This window comes from Poecile atricapillus, chromosome 6 (genome assembly GCF_030490865.1).
Source record: "Poecile atricapillus isolate bPoeAtr1 chromosome 6, bPoeAtr1.hap1, whole genome shotgun sequence".
Lineage (NCBI taxonomy): Eukaryota > Metazoa > Chordata > Aves > Passeriformes > Paridae > Poecile > Poecile atricapillus.
This window is the reverse complement of record NC_081254.1, coordinates 18561211-18588480: the sequence shown is the minus strand read 5'-3', so window position 1 is coordinate 18588480 and position 27270 is coordinate 18561211. Positions and strand designations below refer to the sequence as shown.

The following is a 27270-nucleotide window of genomic DNA, read 5'->3' as shown; positions in this document are numbered from 1 at the left end:
GGAAGGTCTTTAGAAAACTATGTCAGCAAGCTCAGAAGCTGAGTTTTCAGGGCGACATACTCCAAATTCCTAAGAACCTACCCCATGAACAATTTACATAAGGACTGCCTTAGACGCATTGTTACCTCAGGCTTTTAATATTAAATACTGATGTCTCAGTTTTGAGAGCAGTTGGAGAGGAGCAGTGACAAGCAGCACATACTCACTCCACAGTATTGGAATCTGGTGTTTCTGGAGGAGGATGTTTGTTGACAGCACCTTACGTGTGCTAAGCCAGGCTAATTGCCCTTGTCTGCAAGACTGGACATGAATCTTTTTGCACACTCCCCTTCTACATGTCTGTCTGTCTGTGGGATGTTAAAAACAGACGATGGTATGTGTCCAACAGGTTTCAACCACAACTGATTGATCTGGTAGCATTTATCTAAAGTATTTTTTTAAAACGCATGTTTTACAAAGCTTTAATTGCATCATGTTTTGTGGGTGTTGGATATAAGAATGTCACAAAAGAGATGGCTAATTACCTTTCAATCAATTTTTTCCTGATGACTTTTACCAATAAACAAGGAAAATAATATTCTAGATCTAAATTACAACAATTCTTAACACAGAAACACACTGCACACAGGGACAAATAAATACTTTCCTAGAAGCTCAGAGCCCCTCTCCTGCTGCAGCGCATAGCGGGGGTTCCATGGGATATGGATGTGGATGCAGCCATGGAAGCTGTGATGGGACGGAGGATGAGAGCCCCTGCACAGCAGCACAGCCTCTCCCTGCAAAAATGAATGGCAATCGTGATGCTGAGCCACCCACAGGGAGCCACAATGCCACTACCCAAGGCAAATCCCTTCCCATCCCAAATTGCTTGCAGACAAAGTGTTGGGCAGAGCAGGAAATGACTGAAACAAAGCCATCTCATTTAAGTGATAATCTGAGGTAAAGTGGAGTATATGTGTCTCACAGTTCTAAAAATTGTTTAAATGATGTTACAAAATAGCGTGTATGGGCATGCGAGATGAAACATTTGTATTCTGCTACCTATTTTACGGAGAGGTTTATTCTCTTTGGATAAGAACCATTTATGGGAAGGAAAGACTTAATGGTGGTTTTTCTTTGAAGCAGTAAAGGTGTTATCATTTATATCTCAGACAAAATCTTTGCAATTTTCCAAAGTGCTCCTTAAATTCTAGGGGCATCTTCATACCTGCTTCCTGCCTGCAACAGTGTCGAGAACCACGCAGTCACCACCATGTTCCTGCTTGGATGCCTTTCACTGGTCATTTAGTTGATTTTTCTACTTTAATAGTATAGTTTTGAAAGCACTTTAGGTTTTACAGAATGAAAGGTGTCGTAGAAAATAAGGGGTTGTTTACTCACTATGGTGTCTTGAGAATATTTGCAAGTGAAACAGAGGCTTGAAAAAAGTGCATTTGATTGCCCCCATGCCTATAAAGTAACTTTATTTGGGATTAATAACATTACTTCCTGCTAACATTCCCTCAAATGGATGCAGAACCATCTCCAGTTAACCTCTGAACTATGCCTTGGAGAACAGAATGACTTTTCCACAAACCACATTATCCAGAATCGGCCTGTCAGGCCTTGGGAATGAGAAGAATGCCATCCACCTCAGTTGTTACTAGACTTGTTTGCCTTTCTTTGCTGCTTTTTCCCTCCCCCTTCCCAGGTCTCCTGGCACAGGTCGTCGTGTGCGTGGAGCAAGTTTAAAATAGTGATTCGTTTGACAACTAGGCGTAGACAATTACCAGCACAGCATCTGAAGCGATAAGCCCTGTTATTTTGACAGCTTGTTATTTAGGTGGAGGCAAAGTGTTTGTGCTCTGAACACTGGAAATATTTATTCTAACGTAGTGCCTGTTTTGGGACAGGTTTGCGCTCCCGTCCGGGTTTCCAGGGTTCCGCTGCCCTCTCGTGGCACACGCAGCAGTGCCAGGGCTGGAGCGCCCCGACCCGCGCCGTGTCCCGCTCGCCAGCTGCAGCGACGGCGGAGGGGAGCGGGACACAGCCACAGAACCCATCAGCCTGGAGAAGTCTCTGGGATCATCGAGTCCAACCTGTGAGCCAATACCACCCTGTCAGCTAGACCACGCCACCAAGCGCCAGATCCAGTCTTTCCGTAAGCACCTGCAGGGACTCACTCCGCCAGCTCCCTCAGCAGCCCGTTCCAACGGGAGCGCACGCGCGCGCCACGCCAGCCCACCTGTGCCCGGAGCCGAGCCGGCCCCGCGCGGGCCTCGCGAGAACAGCGTCACCTCTCGCGAGCCTTGGGCAGCGCGCGGTTTTTGCTCTCGCGAGGCGGGCGGTGAGGCGGCGCGCGCGGGAGCGGGGCCGTGGCCGGGCAATGCCCGCCCGCAACTCGGGCAGCGGCGGCGGTGAGGGGCGGCCGCGGGGCACGGCCGGGGAGACCGTGAGTAACCGTGAGTAACCGTGCGCTCGTTGCAGAACCGCTGGGAACCGAGATGGGTGAACAGGCAGAGGCAACGGTGATCACGCCGGCCATGCTGAAGGAAGAGGAGCAGCTGGAGGCGGCGGGGCTGGAGCAGGAGCGGCAGATGCTGGAGAAGGTGAGGGGCGGCCCGGGGGCGGCCGGCCCCGCCCGGCGGCAGGGGTCTCCGCGGGATTTGTCAGGGTGCCTGTGGGCCGGGGCTGTGCAGCTCCTTGGGTTTCAAAACAAACGTGAGGGGCTGATAAAGGCCGTGCTGTGGTGTATAAGTGCCTTTTGATCATCCACTGGGCGCCTTAATTTTTGTTTTTGTTTTAAAGGCTAGCAGTGAGCTCTTGCACTTAGGGGGAAGCCTGCTGCATTTTATACGCATTGAAATTTGCAGTGAGAAGACTACATCTTTGCTTTTCTTGTTCTGAGCCTAAAAATGTGAAGTGTAATGCCTACAAAGTGAGCTGATTTCAAAAAGGGTAGTAAGTTCGTACGCATTCTTTTGAATTTTTGTCTGAAACATTAAAGAGAAAACTAATGGTTTTGTTTCTCAAAGTGTACATAACACTTCTTTCCTATCTTGGTTAAAAAAACCCTCACCAAACAAAGGGGGCTTGAATAGAGTTCTGCAGATCCTTTCCAGAATTAAGCCTGGTTATGTGTTTTAGTAGCAGCTATAGTTTAGCAGAGCTGATGAAGTCTAGCTGAGAAAGCCCAGCTAACAATGATCGGGTTGTGCCAGTCACTGGCTTGGTCGGCACTCCTGCTTTTCCCCACACACAGTAGTGCGGGAGCTGCCCGTGACCTGGCATTGCTGCCAGGAGAGGCCTGCATGTGCTCAAACTGAGGCATGTTTGTTTGTGTACGTCCTCGGTTTGCCCCTGTTACAGGAAATAGGCTGCTTCGGGAAAGTGGTGCATCCCCACCGCAAGTGATGTAATCATTACTATGCTTCATTTCCCTCTTGCTGAGAATGTTTTCAAACCTTGGTGTGAAGCACTGGTTGATACTAACCAGACTGTTTTGGAGTGAGAACATGGGAGTGTGATGCTTCTAGACCTGTGCTGATCCCTTGTATAGTATTCTGATAACATGATAATTTGTATGGTGTTTCAGACATAAGGAAATATAAGCTTAGAAGAACTGTTCTCTTAAATGCTTTTTGGGGAATTGTATTTTAAGGAATCACACCGTGTTTGAGTTGGAAGGGACCTTAAAGATCTTGTTCAAGGAACTAATGCTATTACTCGGTATAATAGAGGAATTAGGTGAGGGGATTTTTTCCCTGTGTTAAGTCTTGATACATTATTCTAAGAGACTAAAAAATACCAGTCTCTAAGGCCTGGAACTAATTTTGATTACTCTTTTTCCTTTCTCCAAGTCAAGTTAGAATTTATAAAGGTATGTTTTGATGATGCATTGTTTTGTGATACTGTATTTAGAAAGGAGTATCAGTTTTCCCAGAAGTCTCTATGTTGCAAACAGTAAGTGATGATGTAGCCTGTCAGAACTTCAGGTATTCCTTGATTAGACTAGGAACTAAAAATTTGGAGGTAATACTTCAGGAAGGTAAGGAGGAAACTTGTAGAGCAGATTTTCTCATTGCACAGGAATTATTGAGAAAAAGACTTAAAATCTTAATTTCTTTCACAACAACTACTTCTGTAATGATGCTGTAATGTGAGTTTTTTTGTATTTTCCATTTCTTGAGAATCCGCAGGACTTGCCTCTAGCAAGGATATAGCTCCATTGTCCTGTATGCTTTATCACCTTTTCCCTGTGCAACTGGGGGCCAGTCAGACCAAGGGGATTTACTCCTGTAGTTACCACAGGTCTACTGAGGGGCAGCTTCTGTCTTACGCTTGTCACTTCAGCAAACCTCCTGCCAGGTGATTTGTACAGCAGTTCAGCAAAGAGGTTGCCAGTTCTTTTTGAGGGTTAATGGTGAAATACCACTGTGCAAATAGTGTGAATATAAAGTGGTGACAAAGAGTGGCACGTTTTTACCTTTTCAGTCAAAAAGGGGAAAAACCTGCTGTCATAAGGCTTGAAGGCTTGAGTCAAAAGGCATAGTGAGATATCATTAGAGTTAAGTGCTGTTCATCTTTGAGTTTTCTTTTTTCTGCTTGAAATTTTTGAAGTTGGTCAAGGAAACAGTTCTTCAGTTTGACCGAATAAAAATGCTGTGTTCACTCCAATAAAAAGTGAGCAATAGCAATTTGCTGAAAAAGTAGGTTAGCTGTACTTATATTCTCTCCTGGCATTGCCATCAAGAGTTGATCTTCCTGAGCTCAGGTACTTGTCATCTGAAGGTAAAAACCTGGACTGGGGAAAACAGAAGCAAAGGAAATCACGAGAATGCAATCTCTTCCCGCAGAGTAATTGTGGGGATAGATCGTCCTCTCTTAAAAGAACAAGGTGATTGCTACCTGTTTGGAATTACTTGGAGAAAACCAAGTTTTGATTTCTGGGGGCACAGACATTCTCCACCTTTTCAGTGTCTCACAGTTTGTCCCATGATTCAGGAAATATCCCATTTCCCTGCCTACCAGTGAATTTAGTTTCAGAAGACTCCCTTGTTTTTTTCTGTGTCTTAGCGGGCCCTTCCCCCGTGTTTGTTTTGAAGGCAGCAAGTAGATAAGCATCTTGTAAAGCTCTGCATCTTGACTCTCTGGGTTTCTTTTGGAGATGCTAATTTAAAACGTTTCACTCTACAACTGCTGTAGACAGGTGGGGGGGTTGGTGTTTTCTTCCAGGTAACAAGCAATAAGACAAGAGGAAACGTCCTCAATTGAGCCAGGGGAATTTTAGATAGGACATTCTTGGAAAATTTTCTTACTAAAGGGGTGATCAAGCACTGATACACTCTACCTGGAGAAGCAGGGAAGGAGGGCTCAAAAAGTGTGTAGATGTTGCACTTCAGAGGCATCTTTAGTTTAGTGATTTAGTGTTAACTTGGCAGTGCTGATTAATGCTTGGACTCGATAATCTTGGGTCTTTTCCAGACTAAATGATTCTGTGACTTGTTTGGTATCTCGGTTTTGCAAGCAGTGTTAGATGAGTGCAGAAGGGTGAATGGTTTTTACTTTTTAGGGGTGTCTTGATCCAAGTTTTAAAGAGTAATTTGCAAACTTCTAAATGCACAGCCCTGACACTAACTCAGCAGCAGTTTCTTTGAAAAGCATATGTGGATTTTGTTAGCAAAGTGAGCAGAAATTACTGTTTTCATACTGGGAGTTGACTTGAGCTCTGTAAAACTGTGATAGTTTTGTAGCTGTCTGTATATCTTGTTCTTCATGAGAAACTAACTTGGTGTAAATGTGTGTGAAGGGATATAACTAGGGAAGCTGTCCTGAAATTTGCCAGGTAGGGTATTTTTCCTCACAAATTTTGCAGACTACAAATAAACTGAGATTTCATTTTGCTCTAAATCTATGAAATGGAATTGAGGTATCTTTGAGCTCTTGAATGCTATATGCTGCTATACTGGGGGTGTCTATGGTGCATATGCAAGTGAAGGCAACCCTCAGTTACTTTGATCTTATAGCACATCATAGCTGTGTGTGAGTCCAGACAGTCACAAATCATAGATGTATGACAGCTGGAAGGAGAAGGCTCTGTGGGAGGCACTTCAGAGTTAATGCTTTTAACACAAAGAATGGTTTTTCAGTATAATTACAATTATATCTGTAAATGCTTGACATCTCTTTTTGTTGGCCAGGCTCGCACTTCTTGGGACAGGGAATCAAGTGAAATGCGCTATAAGAGGCTTCAACATCTGCTTGAGAAAAGCAACATCTATTCCAAATTCTTGTTAACCAAAATGGAACAGCAGCAGCTAGAGGTAGGTGTGTTCTTGTCAACAGTGGAGATTCTTAAGGTGCTGTCTGTTTGGGTTTTTTTCCATCCACCTGTTTGAAGTAAAAATGTTTTTAAGATTGCATTTGTAATGTTAAAATCTACTGGTACCTACTGCACAGGAATGACATGATGCTTTACATAGTGCTCAGAATTTGTTCTATAAACTGAAAGATTAATCAGACATGGAAGAACATTAGTTATAATTTAAAGTCACAGGGTAAAGGTGTCACTGATGCCTTTACACTTCTTTTGGCCTGAGTGCAAAGAAAGTAGAATAAGTATTTCAAATGAGAACTGAAGTTTAAGGGAGCTAGAAAACATGGAGGGAGGATATAAAGTGCAAAGAACTGATAGGTAGGAAGTTGAGTAGCCTGTTTGTGTTACTAACTGAAAGCTGCAGATGGGATGTACCTTCAAGAGGCTAACTTAGGCCTCCCTCAAACAAATTGGTAAATTATAGTGATCTGAGGTCATGCAGTTCCCAAACAAGAGCTTCCATAAACCAGTGTTACGTGTCTTCTTTTTATCATGGGCTTCCTGGGCTGCTGAGTTCATGCCTAGCTTTGTCTTGTCTTTCTTAACGGTACCTTTATGGGCAAGCTTGCAAGATTTTATGCTTGAGAGGGAAAAGCATAAAACAAAAAAAAAAAGCATAAAACAAAAAGCATTAAAGAACAACAGCATTTTCTGAGAAAGGATGCTGACAGACTGCAGGAACCTCCTCTCCAAAATACTTCTCTAGTTGAACTATCAGCTCGAATTCATGTTATTGTATTGCTAGAATGTGTGTTTCAGTACTAAAGCTTGCACCATCTGATAAATACCAAGGTCTTTTTCTTCAGGATCCTTTTGCTTCCGGAAAGTAAAAATAGATTGAATGAAAATCTTAAGTTCTTCAAGATATGAAAGCACTTCTTTGTTAAAGGCATTGTAGGCTACTTAGATTGCTGTCTGTTCTACAGTGAATATGTAGTATGTAGAAGTTGGATAAATAGAGAACTTACTGCAGTAGATGTAATCTTAAGGAGTTGGCAATTTGGAATATTTTAAAAATCTTTATAAATTACTTTATTTAAGTGTTTAAAGTATTTACTGACAAGCAATTTAGAGCAGTGGCACTTTCTTGTCCAAATTCTGCTTTATTGTTTTAAACTACATCGGAACAAACTTAGTGCAGTTGCAAAACCAAAGTATAGAATACATGGAACTTGGTATTGGCAATGTAGTCTATCACTTTTGTAGCGCAGAGCACTCTTGTGGGTATTATGGAAAGATAAGAATTGCATGTGTGGTTTTTATTTTATTTAGGAACAGAAGAGGAAAGAGAAGTTAGAAAAAAAGAGAGAGATGATGTTAAAATCTGCCAAGGTAAGATTAAGTGGCTACTTTATGACACTTTCTAAATAAAAGTCTGAGAAATTACAATGTTAGTTTTGATCAAGGTAAGTAAAATAAGTTTGATTGTCCAGTATTTGACTTGCAGAATCTATCTAATATACCATGTTTATTTTAACTGTAGTCGGGCTGTTTGAAAGCAGTTAAAAATAGTATACCATGACAGTATTTTTTAGGGGATTGACTGGTTTTTGACTAGTTATTATTAGAGAAAATGGTTTCAATTTGTCTTGAGGAGTTTTTTGTTTTAGCAATAATTGCTTTGTTCAGCCAAAATAGTGAAAAAGTAACAAGAAAAAACAAGGAGGAAAATTTTTTTTCTGTGTTTCTGGGAACTGTTTAATAGTAGAAATGTTTCAAGAAGCTTTCAAAGGTAATGGTTGGAGTCTGATTACATCTTTTTATCTGTCATGGTAGTTAGAGATGCATGAGATGATGAACCTCTTCCTATGGTTATTTTCTAGGGTCAAAACTCAGTTGATGGCAAAGAGGAGAAATCTGGTAATGTATTAGGCTTTGCCTTTTTTCAGTACTGGTGGGTTTTATTTCCTTAATATTTTATTCATTGTATAAACCCAAATATTATCTTATAGGTGCAAAAAAGAAGAGAGGAAGAGAAGATGGAACATACAACATATCAGAAATTATGTCCAAAGAGGTATGCCCTAACTGTACATAGGTTGCCTGGATTTTTGTAGCACAACTTTTAACGGGTGAGCCAATTTCTGTGACATCTGTATTTTAGAGCACTCCATTCTCATATGTTACTACCAGATATTAGCCATCAGTACTCTGTGACCAAAGATCTATGTAACAAACAGTGTTGTCACAGCTATAAAGGTTGGATACTCTTGTTTTTTGTTGGATACTCAAGTCTTTAGGGGGGCAAGCTGTGAAGAGTGTACATTGCCAGTTAAATTTTCAGCTACCCTTTGTAATTGAAATGTATTACCTGGTGTGTGGTCTTGTTTTAGAGTCACTTGTATGATTAGTGATATTGTATGGAAATCTTTTTAAAATATATCCAGACTGAAAGATGAATGAAGAGATTACATGAAATACAAATTACAGTAGCTTTTAAGGTTGAAAAGCACATAAGCATGTTTTTTTTCCTCATTTGTTTCCAGGAAATATTATCAGTGGCAAAAAAAAGTAAAGTGGAAAATCAGGTATGTTGACACATATTATTACAGTTTAAGAGTGCTAAGCCCAAAGGGAGGGAGGGCTTTTTATACTTTGTATTGTATCTCTAAACTTTACTTTCTGTAAACAAACAGTTATTTATTATTATATAGAAATGTTATGTAGTAATATAAAAATAATATATATTATATAATTTATATATATAAATAATCAATTCTTATTTATTATTTACTAGTTATTGGAGTTCTGAATTAATGTTTAGAAAGGTGATATAAATGAATGCACTTAAGTACTTATCTCAGAAATCCAAACTTTTAAATTACTTTTTTTTAAAAACTGAGTTTGAAGGTATTTATAGATTGCTAGTAGCTTCAGAAATAAAGGAAATAGGAATTTATTAAAAAACATTTGTGTTGGTGTTTAAGACCTTAAGGCAGTAATTTTTAAGCAGTCAATGCAGAGATAATAGGTGAGCTTTTTTGCTTCTGTAGTTCAAGAGCTGCATGCACAGTGTGAATTGCTTCCTAACATTAGAACAGCTCACAGAAAAGAAAGCCCTTTTGCCTACAGAAGGGAAATAGCTACATTGAATGCCAGCTTCTCTGACGAAGGTTTTAAGTCTATTTACTTTTATGGGTAGAAAATTATTAGCCAAATAATTTGCTAAATGTCACTGCCCTTGAATTCTAAAGAAAAGAATCTATAAAGTCTACTCTTGAGTTGACAGTTAACTCAGAAGAGGTCTCTGTCAGAGACTGAATACTTCACTGCACATTAAGGCTGGTGTAAATTGGGAAGAGGTATGTCTTAGCAGGCTTTGATCTGCATTCCACTTGTGACACGTTCCTTGATCTTCCTTCTTCAGGATGAAAGCTCTACTGACAACCTGCATCCAGAAGACCTGCAGAAAAATGGAGACTCAAATAGTGTCATTAAGGACAGATTGTGTCAAGCTGTACGACACAGTGCCAAGCAATTTCTTGATCCAGTGCGAAAATTTAATGGGCAACCAGTGCCTTTCCAGCAGCCAAAGATTTTTACTGGTGGTGTAATGAGGTGGTACCAAGTGGAAGGCATGGAGTGGCTAAGGGTATGGACGCAATTTAATTTGATCAGAATTGCTGCTGATTAAAAACAGGCTTGAAGGGGAAGAGACATTAGATGTCTGTGGTCATAGCTGATATGGGGAAGGTGAACAGGAGAGATTATTTTTGATCTTTCATGGTACAAGAATGGTGTTATGAGAAAGCTGTCAAACAGCAAATGTTTTGGTGTGGGAAGTATATTGATGTTTCTAAGACTTTCTTTAGACTTTCTGGCTGATGTTCTCCATCTTCTCTTTTTCCATCTATTTTCTTGTTCAACTCAACCTCTCCTTACAAGAGGTTGTGAAAGCAGGAGGACTGTGCATCCTACTGAGAAACAGTCTTATTTTTCTCTCTCCAGGGCTTCAATACCTAGCCCAAAGGCCTGTTACCTTTGTAGGCTTGACATAGATGAATTTTCATTCTCTGTATCTTGGAGTCTTAACAAATAATATTAACACACTATGTTAAAAATCTTACATCTTTAGCCTCTGAAATAAGAAATGATAGAACTTGCCATCAAAATTACCCACATACACTTCTAGTTTCTACCTGTTTCAGCATGCAAGCCAAATTAAAAAATTCATGAGTCAAAACTAATTCTAATTCTGCTACTGATCTCATATTTCTATTAGATTTTTCCTTTCTGTTTTTCCTCCCTACAAGCACAAACAGTCTGTTTCAACAGGCTTAGACTCACCCCTCAAGTAAGTGCCACTATACCTGCTTACTCTTTTCTGTTACTGGAAAGTGCTTGGTGAAGACAGGCCTCTTCTGGAGGTAAAACCAGCTTCCTTAGTTGGGCCCTCTGTTATAATAACCTTTTTATGTATCTTTATTGAATAGTAGAGAGTGGCCAAAGAGCACTTCCGTGTCTTTCTGTTCTTTTGAGAGGTTTCTCTGTTATTTGTCAGAGTAGGAAGTCTGCGCAAAGAATTGGCTGGAGCAGGTGGCTGTGTTGGCCAGGAAGTTCACCTTTTTCTCATGGTGAGGTAGCTACAGGAGCAACATGCCTACAGAAGCTCTTTGATTAGATAATACTGAAATGTCACCACAGTCATTTGGTCTTTTGGAGAGCAGAGCTAAGCAAAATTTTGGAGCTGGGATGAGTAAAACCTTGGGTAATACGAGCTGTACCTGCAGTTTAAGTTCCTTCTGATGCAGCACTAAATTCCTTTGATACTGTGCTGGTTTTTGTGCCCTAGTCAGGCACTTAGTTGGCTAGGGATGCATACATCTACATGAGAATATCCGGCATTTGCAAGATGCTTCTATTTATTTCTATAATAGAATCATCTTTATTTGTAATATAAAATGGGCCTAGTAGAGAGTTTCCACAAGTGTTACATTCATAAAGATTTTTCCAAATGTGTGTTGATTATTTTGCATTTACATTTTTTTTCTTTTTTTTTTTTCTTTTTTTTAATACGCAGATGCTTTGGGAAAATGGTATTAATGGCATTTTAGCTGATGAAATGGGGCTGGGGAAGACAATTCAGTGTATTGCAACAATAGCACTGATGGTGGAGCGTGGGGTCCCTGGTCCATTCTTAGTATGTGGTCCTTTGTCTACTCTTCCAAATTGGATGTCTGAATTCAAGAGGTTTACTCCAGAGGTAAAAGAAATGGAGACTTTTCTTCTTCCTTAGGTTTAAAAGCACAAAATGTTTAATTTCTATTCTAATTATTTGCCTTGAAACTTTATATAGAACATGATTTTAACTGTAGTTATTTGTGTGATTACTACAAATTGTGCCATGATTTGCAATGTATTTACAGCCTTCTTGTGAGAGATCTCAGTATTTCTACTGTCTCCCCATTAGCTTAAAATGGGCATTGTAGTCCTGACTTGTAACCTCTTTTTTCACAGATTCCTCTAATGCTCTATCATGGAGCTCAGCAGGAGCGTCGTAAACTGGTTCATAAAATTCACAGAAGACAAGGATCGCTGCAAATTTATCCTGTGGTCATTACTTCCTTTGAAATAGCAATGCGAGACAGAAATGCCCTGCAGGTACACAAGTTCTCTTAGCCCTAGGACAGTGTTGTGCCTCAGTACTGATAGCGGTGCTTTTGAACACGGTAAAAAAACCCCACATGCTGCCTGCACAGTAAGTTTCATACGGTAGCATGTATATTGGCATTCACTTCTGTTTCCTTGGTAGTAGTAGCTCTGCATTTTAATGTTTAAGTTCTTTCAACACCATTATTCTAAAAGCAGATAGTTAGAGCATTCCTGCTCTTTCTGTTACCTTCCTGTAGATGATGGTTAAGGATGTTTAGAGTGAAAGCTATACTTAGTGTATAAATATTGTGGTTAACATCACAATGGTTGTTTCAGCAAGATGAACTTCTTGTGGAAGTTTTGTTTTCTAACAAAAGCTTTCTAAAAGGCAGTCACTATGAAGCAGATGTGTGGCATTAACTGTTTGGGCTTAGCTCTATTAGTCTGGCAAATTGAAAAACAATAAATAGAACTTTTGTAACAGGCACTCAGTATCAAACAGTCTCATTAGTGCTTCTTAATTAATCTGACACCTGTTTTGATGGTATTAAGCTAAAATTTACTGAAATATCCTTTATTTTTGTAGAGCTGCTACTGGAAATACCTGATCGTAGATGAAGGTCACAGGATTAAAAATATGAACTGCCGCCTTATCAGAGAATTGAAACGATTTAATGCAGACAATAAGCTCCTGTTGACTGGCACTCCTCTGCAAAACAACTTGGCAGAGCTTTGGTCACTGCTTAACTTCCTGTTGCCAGATGTGTTTGATGATTTGAAAAGGTAGGTTGCAATGTGATGGTGGAAACTTTCTGTTTGTTCTGTTTGAGTATTATTATGACTCTTTCATAATTGAACTTAGCGTGTGAAGAGCTGTTTTATGGCCTGGTTGTAATTCAGTATGATAATTTGGTGGCAAAGGCTTTGAAATGTGTCTTGCCTCATGCTTTGTTGTTTCAGAAAGGAAATTCTTATCTCCCTGTATACTGGAAGCTCAGCTGTGAGCTAAGGCATGAACATTTGCCATGAGAGATGTTTTATCACAAATGCCTGGTGCTGCTTTTTGATTCTCAAAGATGCTGGATGAAGCTATGTGAGGCTGGCAGGCACAGGACCCATAAATCCTTTTCTGCAGCAGTAGGTGGTCAGGTGGCATTTCCAAAACAGTGTTTAGACTAATTTTTGGAAAAAGCTATAACCTAGGTGGAATATAATATATGATAATAAATATTCCAGGTAGTACAAGTACTTTTACAAATCACATAAACCCTCAAGCTTCTGAATTGACCGGTATATTTCAGAAATTCCTCCTGTACACCTTCTGTTCATGGTGATGGATGTGCATGCTTTATTTTTTTTTTAATCACAGGAAAGAGAAGAATAGGTGCTGAAATAATGAAGAGTAATAGCTATTAAGTAAGCTGTTTTTTTCCCTTGCTTTGTTTTTACAGCTTTGAATCCTGGTTTGATATTACCAGCATTACAGAAACTGCTGAAGATATTATTGCTAAAGAAAGGGAGCAAAACATCCTGCATATGCTGCATCAGGTTTTCATTTATCCTTCATTTTGTATTTTTCATTATATAGTTGTAACATTGATTATTCATGCCATGAAGTCTGTCAAAATCTTGTTTGTGATGCTGAATTCTGGTCTGAGGATTTTATTATGACACTTCTGGATTTAGACTTGTGGGGTGTTTTTTCAATCTTTACAGCACTTAGAAATGCTAAAGTAACAATATATCTCTTTGATAGCCACTTAGAACTGAATTTAGTCTAGTCAAACTTAATTGTAGCTACAGACTTCCATTCATCAAAAGATTTAATCAGTGTATTTATTTTGTTAAAAGATAACTTTGAGGGAACTTATGTAACTTTTAAGTGTTGAGCAGAACACTTTTTGACATAGTGTTTTTTTAGTTACATAATATGGCTGTCTTCAAATTTGCACTTAAAGCTCTTTTTTTGAGATTGTGTGGAAGTAAATGCTTACAGACACATTCTTCCATTATAAGCTACTGGTGAGGGATCTAAACTGCATCTTCCATGTATAATTGTTGATGACAATTTTTTTATTTTGATTAAAGTTTTTGTGCATACTCAGAATTGAATTAAGAATTGATTTAAGGAGTACAACAAACAAAATGATCAGTTTTGTAATAAGATTACTTTGAGTTACTGGAATTTGTAAGAAAGGTCTGTAACATAATTAGTACTGCACTCCTACTAAGCACTTCAGAATTTTAAAAATGTCAGTGGGTGTGTTGTTTCAGCACATCTTAGAACCAGTATGTGCATGAAAATGTTTAGTAGGCATGCATATTAAACCACTAAAATGTGCAAGTTAACTCTGTTTCTTTAAATTGGCAAAGTAACATTACGTAGTAGGCCTGCTTCTGTGTTGTTGTCCTGTTTTCTTTTTTTAAACTAGCTGTGTTGACAGCTTTGAGTAATTGTAGCATCTGCTCATAATTTCAGATTCTGACGCCTTTCTTACTGAGAAGGCTGAAATCAGATGTTGCTCTTGAGGTTCCTCCTAAACGAGAAGTTGTGGTATATGCACCACTGGCAAAAAAGCAGGAAACTTTCTATACTGCCATTGTCAATCGCACCATTAGGAAGCTGCTTGGAAATAATGAGGTATCTATTCATAAGAATGTTAGAAATGTGCTTGCTTTTAATTGTTTGTGTATGGAAAACCATATTGGTACTGCTTCATTGCTGTTGTAGCTAAACCTGCTTTTATTCTTAAATTTTTAGTCTGATCTATTTGTTACCTATTTCAGTGGCAGTTACTGTGATAGGCCTGTGGCACAGAACTGAAACAATAGAAGTGTAAACATATTCTTGATTACTTGCAGCGTGGGAGGGAAAAAACACTGTTTTCAGAGTTGACAGTTTCAGCTTAGAACTGGTATGAATATATGAATGTAGCTTTTTAAAATCAAACTGAAAATTTCAAACTATACAGTTGCAGACCTTTACAATTTGGCTGCATAGTCTACATAGCCAAAATTTACGCTGCTGTCTCTAAATAAGTGTTGCATGGTGCACGTTACTGAGGCCTCTTTTCAGTTTTGAGAATTTGTGGGTTCAGACCTTTGATTCTGAAGCTGGCTCCTGTTGATGGCAGTGTTCTCATTCCCCAGGAAGAAGTAGTTGAATTGAGCTCTACAGGCCGACCGAAACGCCGTAGTCGGAAAGTGGTTGATTATTGTGAAGAACATAATTGTTCACCTGATGACTTGGAAAAATTAATCAGCAAAATGCAAGAGGAAGTAGAACAAGAGAGGTGCCTGTCTTGAAAGATTTTTGGTTTTCCATGTAGTGTCTATCTCCCTCTTAATTTGCTTCCAGAGGTTTGCTTACTGAAATTGATCAGGAAGAATGGCATTTAGTTATTTACTATCGTTGTAGCTTCATGGTTTGTTTCTTTGATGTTACTTGGTATTCACTGAGCCTTGATAGCAATGATTATTGGACAGTGACTCACTGGCTCCTTAGTGTTACAGTTAACTTCAGGACACTGTTGTGGTTTAACCCCAAGCAGCAGCCAAGCACCGCACAGCTGCTCACTCAGAGCTCCAGCAGTGGTGTTGGGGAGAGAATCAGAAGGGTAAAAGCTGGAAAACCTGTGGTTTGAGATAAAGACAGTTTTATAGGGAAGGCAAAAGCTGCATATGAAGCAAAGCAAAACAAGGAATTAATTGGCTGCTTCCCATGGGCAGGCAGGTGTTCAGCAATCAGCAGGAGAGCAGGGGCCCCATCACACATAACAGTTGCTTGGAAAGACAAAACACCATCACTCCAAATGTCGTCCACTTCATCCTTCTGTTGGTGGCTCTAAATTGGTTGAAAGTCCCTTGGGCATAAGGAAAATCTTCAAGTTGAAAAGTGCTTGTCTTGCTAGATTTTTATTCTAGTCCGGTGTAGCCTGTGAGAACAGACAATTAAATCTATGGGTTAGATTTATGGTATGCAAGGATCATATGGTATCATGGATGTTGGAGACAGTACTTATGCTCTAGTTCATGTAGAAGAGCTAACTAGCTGTATTCATAGTGATTCCTGCAATGTGGCCAAATTGGGATAGGCAGAGAGCTGATTCTGGAACATCTTGGGTATTGCTCCCCAGGAAGTATGACCATGTGGTCTGGTGAGGGCTTGCTTCTGTTCCCTTTTCTGCTGGGTGACTTGTACAAGTACAGTTCTGCTACTTATTACTACTGACTGCTCTTTTATATTTTACATAAATAATGGCAAACAGTTATGCCTTCATTGCCAAGTGTGGCACTCTAAGAAAGTTTTGTCTGGTAATAGCTTTACAAACTCTAAGGGATTTTGAGGACGTCACATGTCACAGCATGTGATTCCATTGCTTGATTTTGTTGTAGGGTTTTTTTCTCTGAAATATTTGTAGTATAAAAAGGGGACACTTTCAGTACTGATAAGATGTTGTATCTTTTCAAGGCCAGTGGTAGACATGAGCATTCCCATGGATTCTGAGGTGAACCTTAAACTGCAGAATATCATGATGTTATTGAGGAAATGTTGTAATCACCCCTATCTTATTGAGTATCCTTTGGATCCTGCGACACAACAATTCAAGGTACACATTTTAAAAGCATTAGAGAAAATTTATTCCAGGCATTAAAAAGCAACAGACTGGGAGCTGATGGCAGTAAAGAATGACCTTTTCCATGTGTTTAGCATACACCTCCTATTGAATTCCAGCAGTATACTGAATCATTATGTGAAGTTTCCTGCAGCAGCAGTTGCAGGGACCTGTTCAGCTGCTGTGCCCATTCAGCCTTTGCACAGTGGTGCCGTGCTGCTCCTCATTGTGACAGTGCTCTTCCACTGGTGAAGTTACTCATTCAAAGAGTCACTGGTTTCCATTGACTCCAGGTGCTTTAGGGGCTGCCTCAAGGTCTCTTCACCAACCTTGGTGAACTGTTCATGAAGTAAATTGTACATGCTGCAGGAGGTGCAATGGTAACATTTAAGTGTGAGTTGTTGAAGAACTGAACCAAGTACAACAGAGTCATCTGCTCAGAGAATACAGCATCCTTCCTCCAAAGGGAAAAAAATACAAGTTATATCACAAAGACCATCTGGTAGTTTAATCTACACACAGCAGATGGAAATACAGGAAAGTATGAAATAATTTGAATTGAAAGAATCTTGAAGAACTGGAAGTTGTTTGCACATTCTAAATGTCAATGTAGATTTGTAGGTATGTGTAGTCATGTTTCCTATTTGGCAAGTGATAACAGAGCCTGGTGTACTCCAGAGTATAATGTTGAAGTGTATCAGTGTAAAGTCAGTGCATAGAGAACAGATTCCCCAGTCAGGGAGGTGAGAGAAAATTAATGTGTAGAAAATTGAGATTGTTTAACAGCTGACACCACCCACAGGAGTTAGTGCTTGCCCAGGAAAATGTATTCATAATTACCACAGTGGCTACTGTATGTTTCAAAACTTAGAAGCTTCTATATCACTGTTCCTAGCCCATGGTGTGAATTAGATCTAACAAGCTCTCTTGAAAAGAGGTTTAAGGCAGCAGTGTGAAAACTTGCTGTAAACTTACTGTTTGGCTGATGTGTTAATGACTTGTTCAGTGGTGCCTCTCTGTGTCCAGTAGGTGGAAGCCTTGTGCCTAATTGCAAGCTGAGAAAGAAACAGCAGCATTATTCCATGAGGAAAAATTAACAGCATGAGGGTTCTCATTCCAGAAGTAGGGTGAAAACTAATTAGTTTTAAAAAATAATTATTTGGGCATATGAAATGGTGGGGTCTGATTTAGTTTCATTATGATTTAAGTGATTCAATGTTGTTTGCTAAAATTAACATTACTTCCAATATTATGTCTTTTAGTTAAGAAAACAGTGCATACTTGTTTTAATGAGATTTCAGACAGTTTTTGTTGATGTTTCTGAGTTGGGGAAGCCATTGGTCTCCTTCCATCCTAATATATGATCCCCTCTTTCCTGTTCCAAGGTTGATGAAGATCTAGTAAAGAATTCAGGCAAGTTTCTACTCTTGGACCGAATGCTTCCAGAACTTAAAAAGAGAGGACATAAGGTAACGTTGAAGATTATTGGAGGGATGAGATGCAGTCATGTTCTTATGAACAAAAAATGTTATTAAGGAGTTTTTCTGGTTTTGTAGGTCTTGTTGTTTTCACAAATGACTATGATGCTTGACATTTTGATGGATTACTGTTACCTGAGAAACTTCAAATTCAGTCGATTGGATGGCTCTATGTCCTACTCAGAGAGAGAAGAAAATGTAAGTAGATGGACATGCCCTGTGAGCACTCCAGCAAATTCTGCTTTTGCTGTGACACTGGGATATGATTTTGCACAGCACTTTGCCTTTAATAAGCAATGCTTTACCTCTATGCTGTAAACTGCCTTAGTATCTGTGGCTCAGAAATACTGAAGCAGTAAAGTGTGCTGCTGCGTATTACCTTGAGGTATGCCTAAAATGCAGTGCTTCTTAAAACCTCTGACAGCTTGTGTTGTATTTTCTGTGTTCATCTTTTTAAACAGGTCTCTCAAAATAAAACATTAGCCATGTTCTGTTTGGTCCATCTACTTTTTTTAATAGATTAAATCTCTTCCAGATGCATCAATTTAATGTTGACCCTGAAGTCTTCCTGTTCTTAGTGAGTACAAGAGCTGGAGGCCTGGGCATTAACTTAACTGCGGCAGACACAGTTATCATATATGACAGTGACTGGGTATGTTGACAGATTGTTAACCTAGTGATATGTGTCAAAAAATGCTTTCTCTTGCTGCTTTTGATAATAATTTACAAACCCATTATGGTATACACCAATCCTATAACTTTAATGAGTTGTTACATGAAGGTAATAGTAGCATGTGCAAACATTTTGTGTGTGAAATAATACAGCCTCATTTGAAAAGTCCTGGGTTACTGAATACAGCATTAGAGTTGATTTCTGAGTTTGCCCCCAAGTTACCAAAAGTAGGATTTTTTTTTTGGTGTTGTTAATATATTTCCTTCTTTTTATTACTTATGTTTGAGTGTAGCTGGACCTTTTATGGGTTCCCTGTTTACAACAGCTGCCATGTTAGTACCAGCTCCATGAATTTCCTCTGTGACATGCCACATGTATTTTAGCTAGCTAGGATTCTGGTGCTCCTTTAAGTGTGGAGGCTGGGAAAAGAGAGGTGTGGAAGGAAATGACTGAGAACCCTCTGCATTTTCACTTTATTTTAGTAGACAGTGCTGCTGTTTTCAACTTTAGAAATGGCTGAAAACCTTTAAAATACTTTTCCTTATCCTCTAAGAAATAAACCCAACACAAACCTACAAGCAAAATGATCACCTCAATCTGTCATATTAGCCATGTCCATCTGTAGAAAACCTGCAGCACATGGTGCAGAAGCAGTCCAGGCTGGTTGGGTTTCTCTGCCTGTGCAGCTACAGCAGCAGAGCTTGCCATGGATAAGCTTAAGAGTCAAGAGGGGTAGAGTTCTATTATAGCGCGTCTCTTCTGCTTCTGCGCTGAGTCTGAGCTCCCCATTAAAAATGCTACATCTGTGCTATGTCCTTTAAAAAAAGGATAATGGCATAACTAAATTGTTACTGATTTATTTCTTTATCTGCTTAGAACCCCCAGTCAGACTTACAGGCCCAAGACAGGTGTCACAGAATTGGTCAGACAAAGCCAGTAGTTGTTTATCGTCTTGTGACAGCAAATACTATTGACCAGAAGATTGTGGAGAGAGCTGCTGCCAAGAGGAAGCTGGAGAAGCTGATTATCCATAAAAGTTAGTATCTTTCTCTTAGGACTTCATGTCAACATGTGTTGCTTCTTTAAATCTCAAGCTGTAACAGATTTCAGTACCCTGTTTGCCTCTGTCCAGTGTGTTATAACCACAGAAGTCCAGTCCTATTTGAAAAACTGGCCATTGCTAAATGGAACAATAGTCCTTGGGTTTATGTACAGAACAATGGTGATTCTTGTGGTGTTCTTGATTATATGGCTTGTCATACTCAAAAGTTCTTAGAATGTGATTGCTTTGAAGTGTCCCTTTCAGGGATGAGTTTTTTTTGTACAGATCCAATAGGAATACTGTTTTGCTTCTATAGCTAATTCTGTTGGTGACATTTGGACTGTAGCTCCTTATATATAGCAATTTCCAAACAGAACTGCAATTCTTATAACTTGGCTTCTGAACAATAGCTAGTTTTATATTAAACTTCTGAGGAGATTAGAAACTTCTCATCATTCTTGTATACTCATATTGAGGGGGAAAAAGCCTTTTTGTGAGGGCATAAAGTGGCAAAGAGGCCACACCTCTGTCTACTGCACAGTCAAGCCTAAGCAGTGGTTTGCCCCTGTTAGCTAATCATTAATTATATTTATTTATATAATAAGTAATTATTTTATTCTAGCATTAGCCTTTTTCTTTGTAATGTTTTTGCACTGCTGTCTTAGTGTGACTGCCAGGGCTGTTTCTTTATAGGCATGTTATTGACCAGTATACTTTCTTGGTTTGGTTTGGTTTGGTTTTCTTAATGATTTGGTAATGGTCCAAACTGAAGTTAAAACCCAAAGCAGTGAGATGAGCACAGAATGGGCTCTAATAGATGACTGCTATGTACTAAGGCAGCACTGGAGACTGGGACTACTTGTACTGGGAGGAAGCTAAGTGTCAATGCCTTCAGTTTTGCAATAAGTTCAATATTTATCTTGGCATCTGTTGGTGTATTAAATGTAAATCTTGCAGCTTAGGTAGGGGTGTCACTACAGGAACCTTTGGATTTATTGTGTAAATGTAAAGCTGATGTTATGGAACCTGTTACTGTGAATATCTAAAATGTGTTGGAACTTTGGAGAAGTAAACGAGGAAGGAATATCACAGAACTAACCATGTAGGGTATATACAGTACAAATACTAGAATTTAAGAACTGGAATTTGTTACAACAGTGATTTTTTTGGCTTTCCATCTTGTGCTTCTGTTACATTGAAGAAAGTTGCTTAGGAAGCTGTATTTTTCTTGTATCACTATTATGGCAACTTGAGACCTGCACAGCACTAATTTAATACCATATGGTTTGTAAAACTCTGAAAGCTAAAAGGGAGAGACAACATCACTAATAATGCATGAAGGGACCTGGAACATGTGTGTCACTGCTGTAGATGTTAATGGGGGAGAGAATCCTATAGCTCAGACTACTCTGGAACTTGAATCTGATTTGCTCTTCACAGACAAACTCACAGTTCTCAAAGGGAGATGGCAAAGGATGTAGGGAGGATTTCTGAAACCAAGATACAGGAAGGAAGATCAGTGTGATGAAAGGAATCAGTGAAGACACATTAATAAAATGGGTGCATATGTTGATAAAAACTTAGGAAATTTGGCACAGAACAGCAAGTCTTGCCAGTCTCCTTGAAATGTGTAAGACTGAGCTTGACTTCATCCATGCTCAGCTTTGATTAAGTAATAATCTTGTGTAATATTTTTTACAGCTGGACTGACATCCAGATTTGCTGTAAATAGGTGCTAGCATAGTCTCAAAAAAGCAGCCTGTGTCAAGGGTACTATTTTGTCATGTCTGTCTGTTTCATTAAACTGAGGCTGTTCTCTCTGCAGACCACATCTTTCACATTTTACCTGTCTTGTGGTTAATACTACTTACTTTGTTTTAACCAGCTTACAATACAAAGGGAACAAACTTCAGCATCCACCATCTAACTTTATTTACAATGCTTTTACTGTAAGTAGAACTAATGGCTTTTGTGCTCTGTGTGCATGTGGGCATGTTGAATTGGTATTTCAGTCAGTTCTTCTGCACACTACATATATATATCTACATACATGCACATTATAGAAAGTGAAAGGCTTGCATGCAAACCTTCATGTATCTCTGAGTCTGTCTCTCTTAGTGTAAGGTGTGTTTATCTGAGGGCTAAAACAATGAAACCTAGCATTAGTTTTGATATTCAGCAGTAATTTGTTCCAGTCTCTGTGCGCTTTCTTAAAATTTATTCTTTCTACAGATCAGTTTAAAGGTGGAAAATCTGGTCTAGCACAGTCAAAAAGCTGCCTGGACCCTCAGGAATTAATAGAATTACTGAAATCCAGAGACTATGAGAGGTATGCAGATTTCATATTTTCTTGGACCATGAGTTTGTAACTTGCAAGCAGCTGTCAAATGCTCTTGTTTTATGAAATACTATGTGGATCTTCATAGAGGAAAGAATGTCCTAGGGATTCTGCTACATGGGAAAACTGACTTCAATGCAATATGGGCATGCTTTTATCTGTATTGAGAGATTATTTGTTCTTTAACAGGGAGATTAAAGGATCTAAAGAGAAAGTAATCAGTGATAAAGATCTAGAGTTACTTTTGGATAGAAGTGATCTTATTGGTAAGTCTGAGTTTTCATGTTTTCTTTATTCTGTTCAACAGTAAATTCATGTTTGGTAAGAGTCTTTGTATGTTGAAAGCTGCCACAGCTTTCAATTTTCCTACAGTGTTATCCATTTGACAAAGGACCCTTTGGTTGGTATTTTCAATATCGTTTGCTGGAGAAGAAATAAAAAACTTAGACAAAAGTATTCCAGAAAACCACATTCAGGCATGCTCTGCCCTGAGCATACTGTGAATGACAAGCATAGATTAGGAGGTGTTCTGCAAAGCACCTTTCAGGGAGAGTTGCTGTAATTGATCAAAATAAAAAATTTTCTCAGGAAAGATATTTTCCAGAAAGCTTAAAAGCATACTTTGATACTGTCATAATTCAAAATACATTTATCTAACATTGTCTAACATTTTTTGGGGAAAGAATTCAAGTCTAACATTTGGAAGAAAGAAATCAAGCTTGTCAGAGTTCCCATGGCTTGTCAGTGGATCAACTATTTAGCAAACCCCAATCAAACCACAACTCTTTTTTGAGGTTGTCTGCAAATTCTAGTGCTTGATCAGACCAAGATGTTATTGAAAAAAGCCCTTAACTTTCCAGAGAGGAAAAAATCTTGTCCAGTTCATAGATCTAGAATGCTTTTGTATGTTAAGTAGATTTAGAATGCCTTGTTTCCCTTAGGATCTTTAGCAAAACAAGACTCCAAGCATAGATACAGGAAAAGAAACCCCAGTCAGTACAGAATTAAGAAGTAAAAATTTTAGCCTTAAATAAGTATGCTGTGTGTAGTTTGTGTAAAAATGAATTGGCCTTATGAAACTTTTCCTATATTTTAGATAACTTAGGAAAAAAATATTAAGGCATTGTTCTATAAAACTGCTTATTTCAGTTAACTGACTGATAATAGAGAAAATTATTCCTGATGAATGGGTAACAAGGCCTATATCTTTACAAGTTCAGGCTGTGAAACAATCTGATTTCTCTTTCCAAGTTGAAGAAGGTACTGTTTTATCTTGTGCTAGTAGTGTGCAACATATTTATTGTGGTTGCTCTTTTTTTCCTTTGCTGTGCTAATCAAAATTAATATAACAAAGTTGTCAAAAAATATTAATACAAAGATACTAGTCTGGCATCATATACTGAATATTTGCTGTAGCTAACTGCAGTTAGTGCTTTAGAAACCAAAATGCCAGCTCCCACTCTGGTAAGCCAAAATTATTTATATAAATATAATACTTTTTCATTAGCTCTATTCACTGGAAGGGCAACAAAGTGATTGCAATTGCCAGGAAAACAAGTTTTCAGGTCTTTGAATTTTTGGAAAGAATATTACTTACTAGAGCTGTAACTTTTTATTTCTCCTGGTAATTTCACTAAATAGGTTTTCTGGGTATTTTTTTTCAGGAAAATGAGACTAGTTCAGGCAGCTTTTAAAACTGCTTTTCTTCATTCACATTTAGCCAGAGACGTTGGAATTTTTTTCTAAAAGCATACAGATGAAAAATATTTTCAAGCACAAACTTCTAGTAGCCAGCTGTTTGAAGCAATATGGTGAATGAAGGAGCATGATAAGTCTGCAAATGTTTTTTTCAAATCTCTTTTCTACTATACCTGTTATTGTTGACCTTTGATTTGTTTAAATCTTAGATCAAATGAAGACCTCTGAAAAAATGAAAAAGGAAAAAATGGGTGTCTTCAAAGTCCTAGAAGAGTCATCAGAGTCCAATGCAGAATGTGTGTTTTAATGTGCAAATGTGGCCTCTAAGTAGTCTTTCAGATCTTTCAGAGATGTCACTTACGCTTACTGGTCCTTGATGCTGACTTTCCTTAAGGCCTTGTTCAAATCCCTTGTGTTCTTCCAGTGAATTTTAACATGTTTTAGAGTGTAATGCAGGTGAATAGTTGTAGCTTTAGTAGGCTTTCATAAAGAAGTAAGGAAATGAGCATGTTTCACATTTGCAGCTAGTTCTTGTGCTCAGTGGTATAAACTGGCAAATTTGTTTAAAAAATCTTCCTGTGGAAGTCCTAAACCCCTTTTTTGGTTGTTTTTTTAAAGTATGGTGTCAATTATAGTTTTATTTGGGGGAGAACGTGCGCCTTTGTTAAAGCCATTTGTGTAGCTTCTGTTTTTAATTTTTGCAAATTATTTTGGTTAAATAAATATCTGGTTTGTTCTAAAAGTCTGTGGATTTTGGCTTCTTAAACAAGCAAAGCTAATCTTGTGTCCGTTAATTCAGTTTCCTACTCATTTAGCACATTAGTGAATGTCATACATTTAAAGAAAAACAAACTAACCCCACACAACAGCAGAAAAACACCCACACACAAACTGAACAAAAAAAAGAGAAACCAAAAAGCAATGAGCCTAAAATAGCCTAAATCTTTCTGGTGCAGACATTACTTCTGTATTGACTGCTGGTCAGCTGAGCTGCTCATTTGAAGCAGGTGCAGGGAGCTACAAAGCTGATGAAGAGTCTGGAGCAGAAGTCCTAGGAGTGACTGAGGGAGTTGAAGGTGGTTAGCCTGGAGAAGGGAGACCTTATCACTCTACAACTACATGAAAGGAGGTTGTAATGTGTTGGTCCCTTCTCCCAAGTAACAAGCAATAGGACAAGAGGAAATAGCCTCAGGTTGCATTAGGAAAGGCTGAGATTGTATATTAGGAAGTTTCTTCACCAAAAAAGTCAAGTACTGAAACAGGCTGCCCAGGGAAGCGCTGGAGTTGCTATCCCTGGAAGTATTTAAAAGATGTGGATGTGGCATTTGAGGACACAGTATAGTGGTAGATTCAGCAGTGCCATGCTAATGGTTGGACTCTGTCTCAAAAGTCTTTCCCAATGAAATTATTTTATGATTTTAAGTTGAAAGCCTTTGCTGACAACTCACTCCTATAGGTTAAATATACATGCATTATGCTTTACCTCTTGACTGCCCTTCTCTTCCCACAAAGTACTCCTTGGAATTCACACACCCACATGGACATTCTGCACTTTCCCCTTCCAGAACACTCAGTTACCTTCATTACTTCACTGGACACAGCACTGGATGAATCAGGCAGCTTTTAAAGTTTCAGCTGTGGTTTGTGAAAATGTCTTTTAGGTGTCATTTAAAAGCTGCAGTCATGGAATTGCAGCTGGAGCTGTCACAGTTGCAGTTGTGCTCATTGACATGGCATAGATAACAGAAAACCCCCATCTACCAACTCAGACTTTAGAAACCAGTTTCCATTCACTTTATGATCATTATTACTCTGTTGGCCTGATATAGAGAGGGGAATCTTATAGTAGCAAGAGATGTTTATACTTACCTCTAAGGGAACAGATAAATCTGTTAATGAGTAAGCTGGCTTTGACCTTTGCCTGGTGAAAGCTCCATTTTGTTGGCAATTGCTGAAGACAAAAGTTTAAAACTTTTCTCTTCAGTTACTTATTAGACTGAGTAATGCAAAGTCCAGCATGTGCTGTCTCCATGTTACGTTCACACTGTGCTTCACTTCATGCATCCTTTAATTCTAGTGAAGAGCTACAAGATTTAGTAATCAATGATTGTGCTGGTTTTGGCTGGGGCAGAGTTAGTTTTCTTCCCAGTGTCTGGTAAGGGCTGTGTTTTGAATTTGTGCTGAGCACAGGGTTGATAATACAGAGTTATTCTTGTTACTGCTGAGCAGGGCTTACACAGAGCCAAGGCTTTTTTGCTTCTCCACACCACTGAGGAGTCTGGGGGTGCATGGGGGACTGCGAGGAGACACAAGCCAGGACAGATGGCCTGAACTGGCCAAAGGGATATTCCAGACCAGATAGCACCATGGTCACTGTGAAGGAAGGAGAAAGGGGAGATGTTTGGAGTGATGTTGTTTGTCTTCCCAAATAACCATTGTGCACGATGGGGCCCTGCTCTCCTGGAGATGGCTGAACACCTGCCTGCCCATGGGAAGCAGTGAATTAATTCCTTGCTTTGCTTTGCTTGTGTGTGTGGCTTTTGCTTTCCCTATTAAACTGTCTGTATGTCAACCTAATCTTGTTAAAGACTTAATAATAAGTGACAGATGCTCCCACACAGCCTACATAACTTTTGAAGACTGATCTACCTTGCTTAACCTTCAATATGGTGCAAAATCAAAGTAATTGTTGTTAAAAGTGACAGATTGTGCTTTGTGCTGCACTGCCCATCTTCATGAGAGTCCCTCTGGCAGGACACTCACCCACTCAAACTGCCCAACACGCTTCACATTGGAACCTTTTATGTGCTCTTACATTATTGATAACTTCTAAAGCAGGCAGCTCAGTGTGGTTGCAAGGCATGAGTGACACTGTTTAACCTATTTTGTTATTGTTGACAGATTGCAGATGCCAACTGTTTAACTCCTGAGGAATCTGGAAAGTCAGACTACAGTGAACACTGCAGTTGTCAAATATTTTGCCTTGCATCATAAAAGATAAAGACATTCTTTTTCTCAGCCAGCCACAGCAGAGTGATCAAAGTCCTCAATAACAAATAGGAACTTCCTCACCTAATCCATTCCCTCGTGAATAAATTGGATCAACTCTGGTATCCACATTAGAAACCTACACTTCCAGACTACTCCACAAATCTATTCTTGTCCCCAACTTCTGTGTCAAGCCCTTTGCAGTCAGTTTTCCCAGCTATGCTGCTAGCCTGGCTGCAGGAGCTCGGGCAGAGCACGTGGCCCTGCACAAAGCAGGGCTTGTCACCCCTTTGCAGCACAGCACTGGGTGGGAGGGCAGGGAAATGTCAGGAGTGGGTCAGGCTCTAATGCCTTTGCCCCCAAAATCAAGAGGTTTTCTGGAATGAGCACTGTTTTTGCTGACAGATGTTTATGTACAAAATAATGTAGTGACTTTGTAGGCACTGATGGGCTGATCCCAGGCTCTGGGGCTAGACACAGTACTCCAGAT

General features: G+C 39.2%; 1 protein-coding gene across 3 annotated transcripts; it reads left to right on the top strand.

Moving 5' to 3' along the window:
- The first annotated feature begins 2299 nt into the window (after positions 1-2299).
- Positions 2300-26907, top strand: HELLS (helicase, lymphoid specific). 3 transcript variants are annotated; one of them, XM_058841736.1, is made up of 22 exons: positions 2300-2396; positions 2467-2588; positions 6180-6302; positions 7628-7687; positions 8179-8215; positions 8308-8372; positions 8842-8883; positions 9723-9947; positions 11376-11558; positions 11813-11956; positions 12534-12730; positions 13399-13495; positions 14427-14588; positions 15098-15240; positions 16419-16557; positions 17949-18032; positions 18120-18239; positions 18577-18693; positions 19591-19750; positions 21989-22085; positions 22284-22360; positions 26694-26907. In XM_058841736.1, exons 1-22 carry the CDS (start codon positions 2366-2368, stop codon positions 26720-26722), a joined length of 2454 nt encoding a protein of 817 aa, XP_058697719.1. In that variant the 5' UTR covers positions 2300-2365; the 3' UTR covers positions 26723-26907. The 3 variants fall into 3 exon arrangements, with proteins under 3 accessions (XP_058697719.1, XP_058697717.1, XP_058697720.1); XM_058841734.1 differs by lacking the exon at positions 26694-26907 and adding an exon at positions 24002-24529; XM_058841737.1 differs by lacking the exons at positions 15098-15240; positions 16419-16557; positions 26694-26907 and adding an exon at positions 24002-24529.
- The last annotated feature ends 363 nt before the right edge of the window (positions 26908-27270 follow it).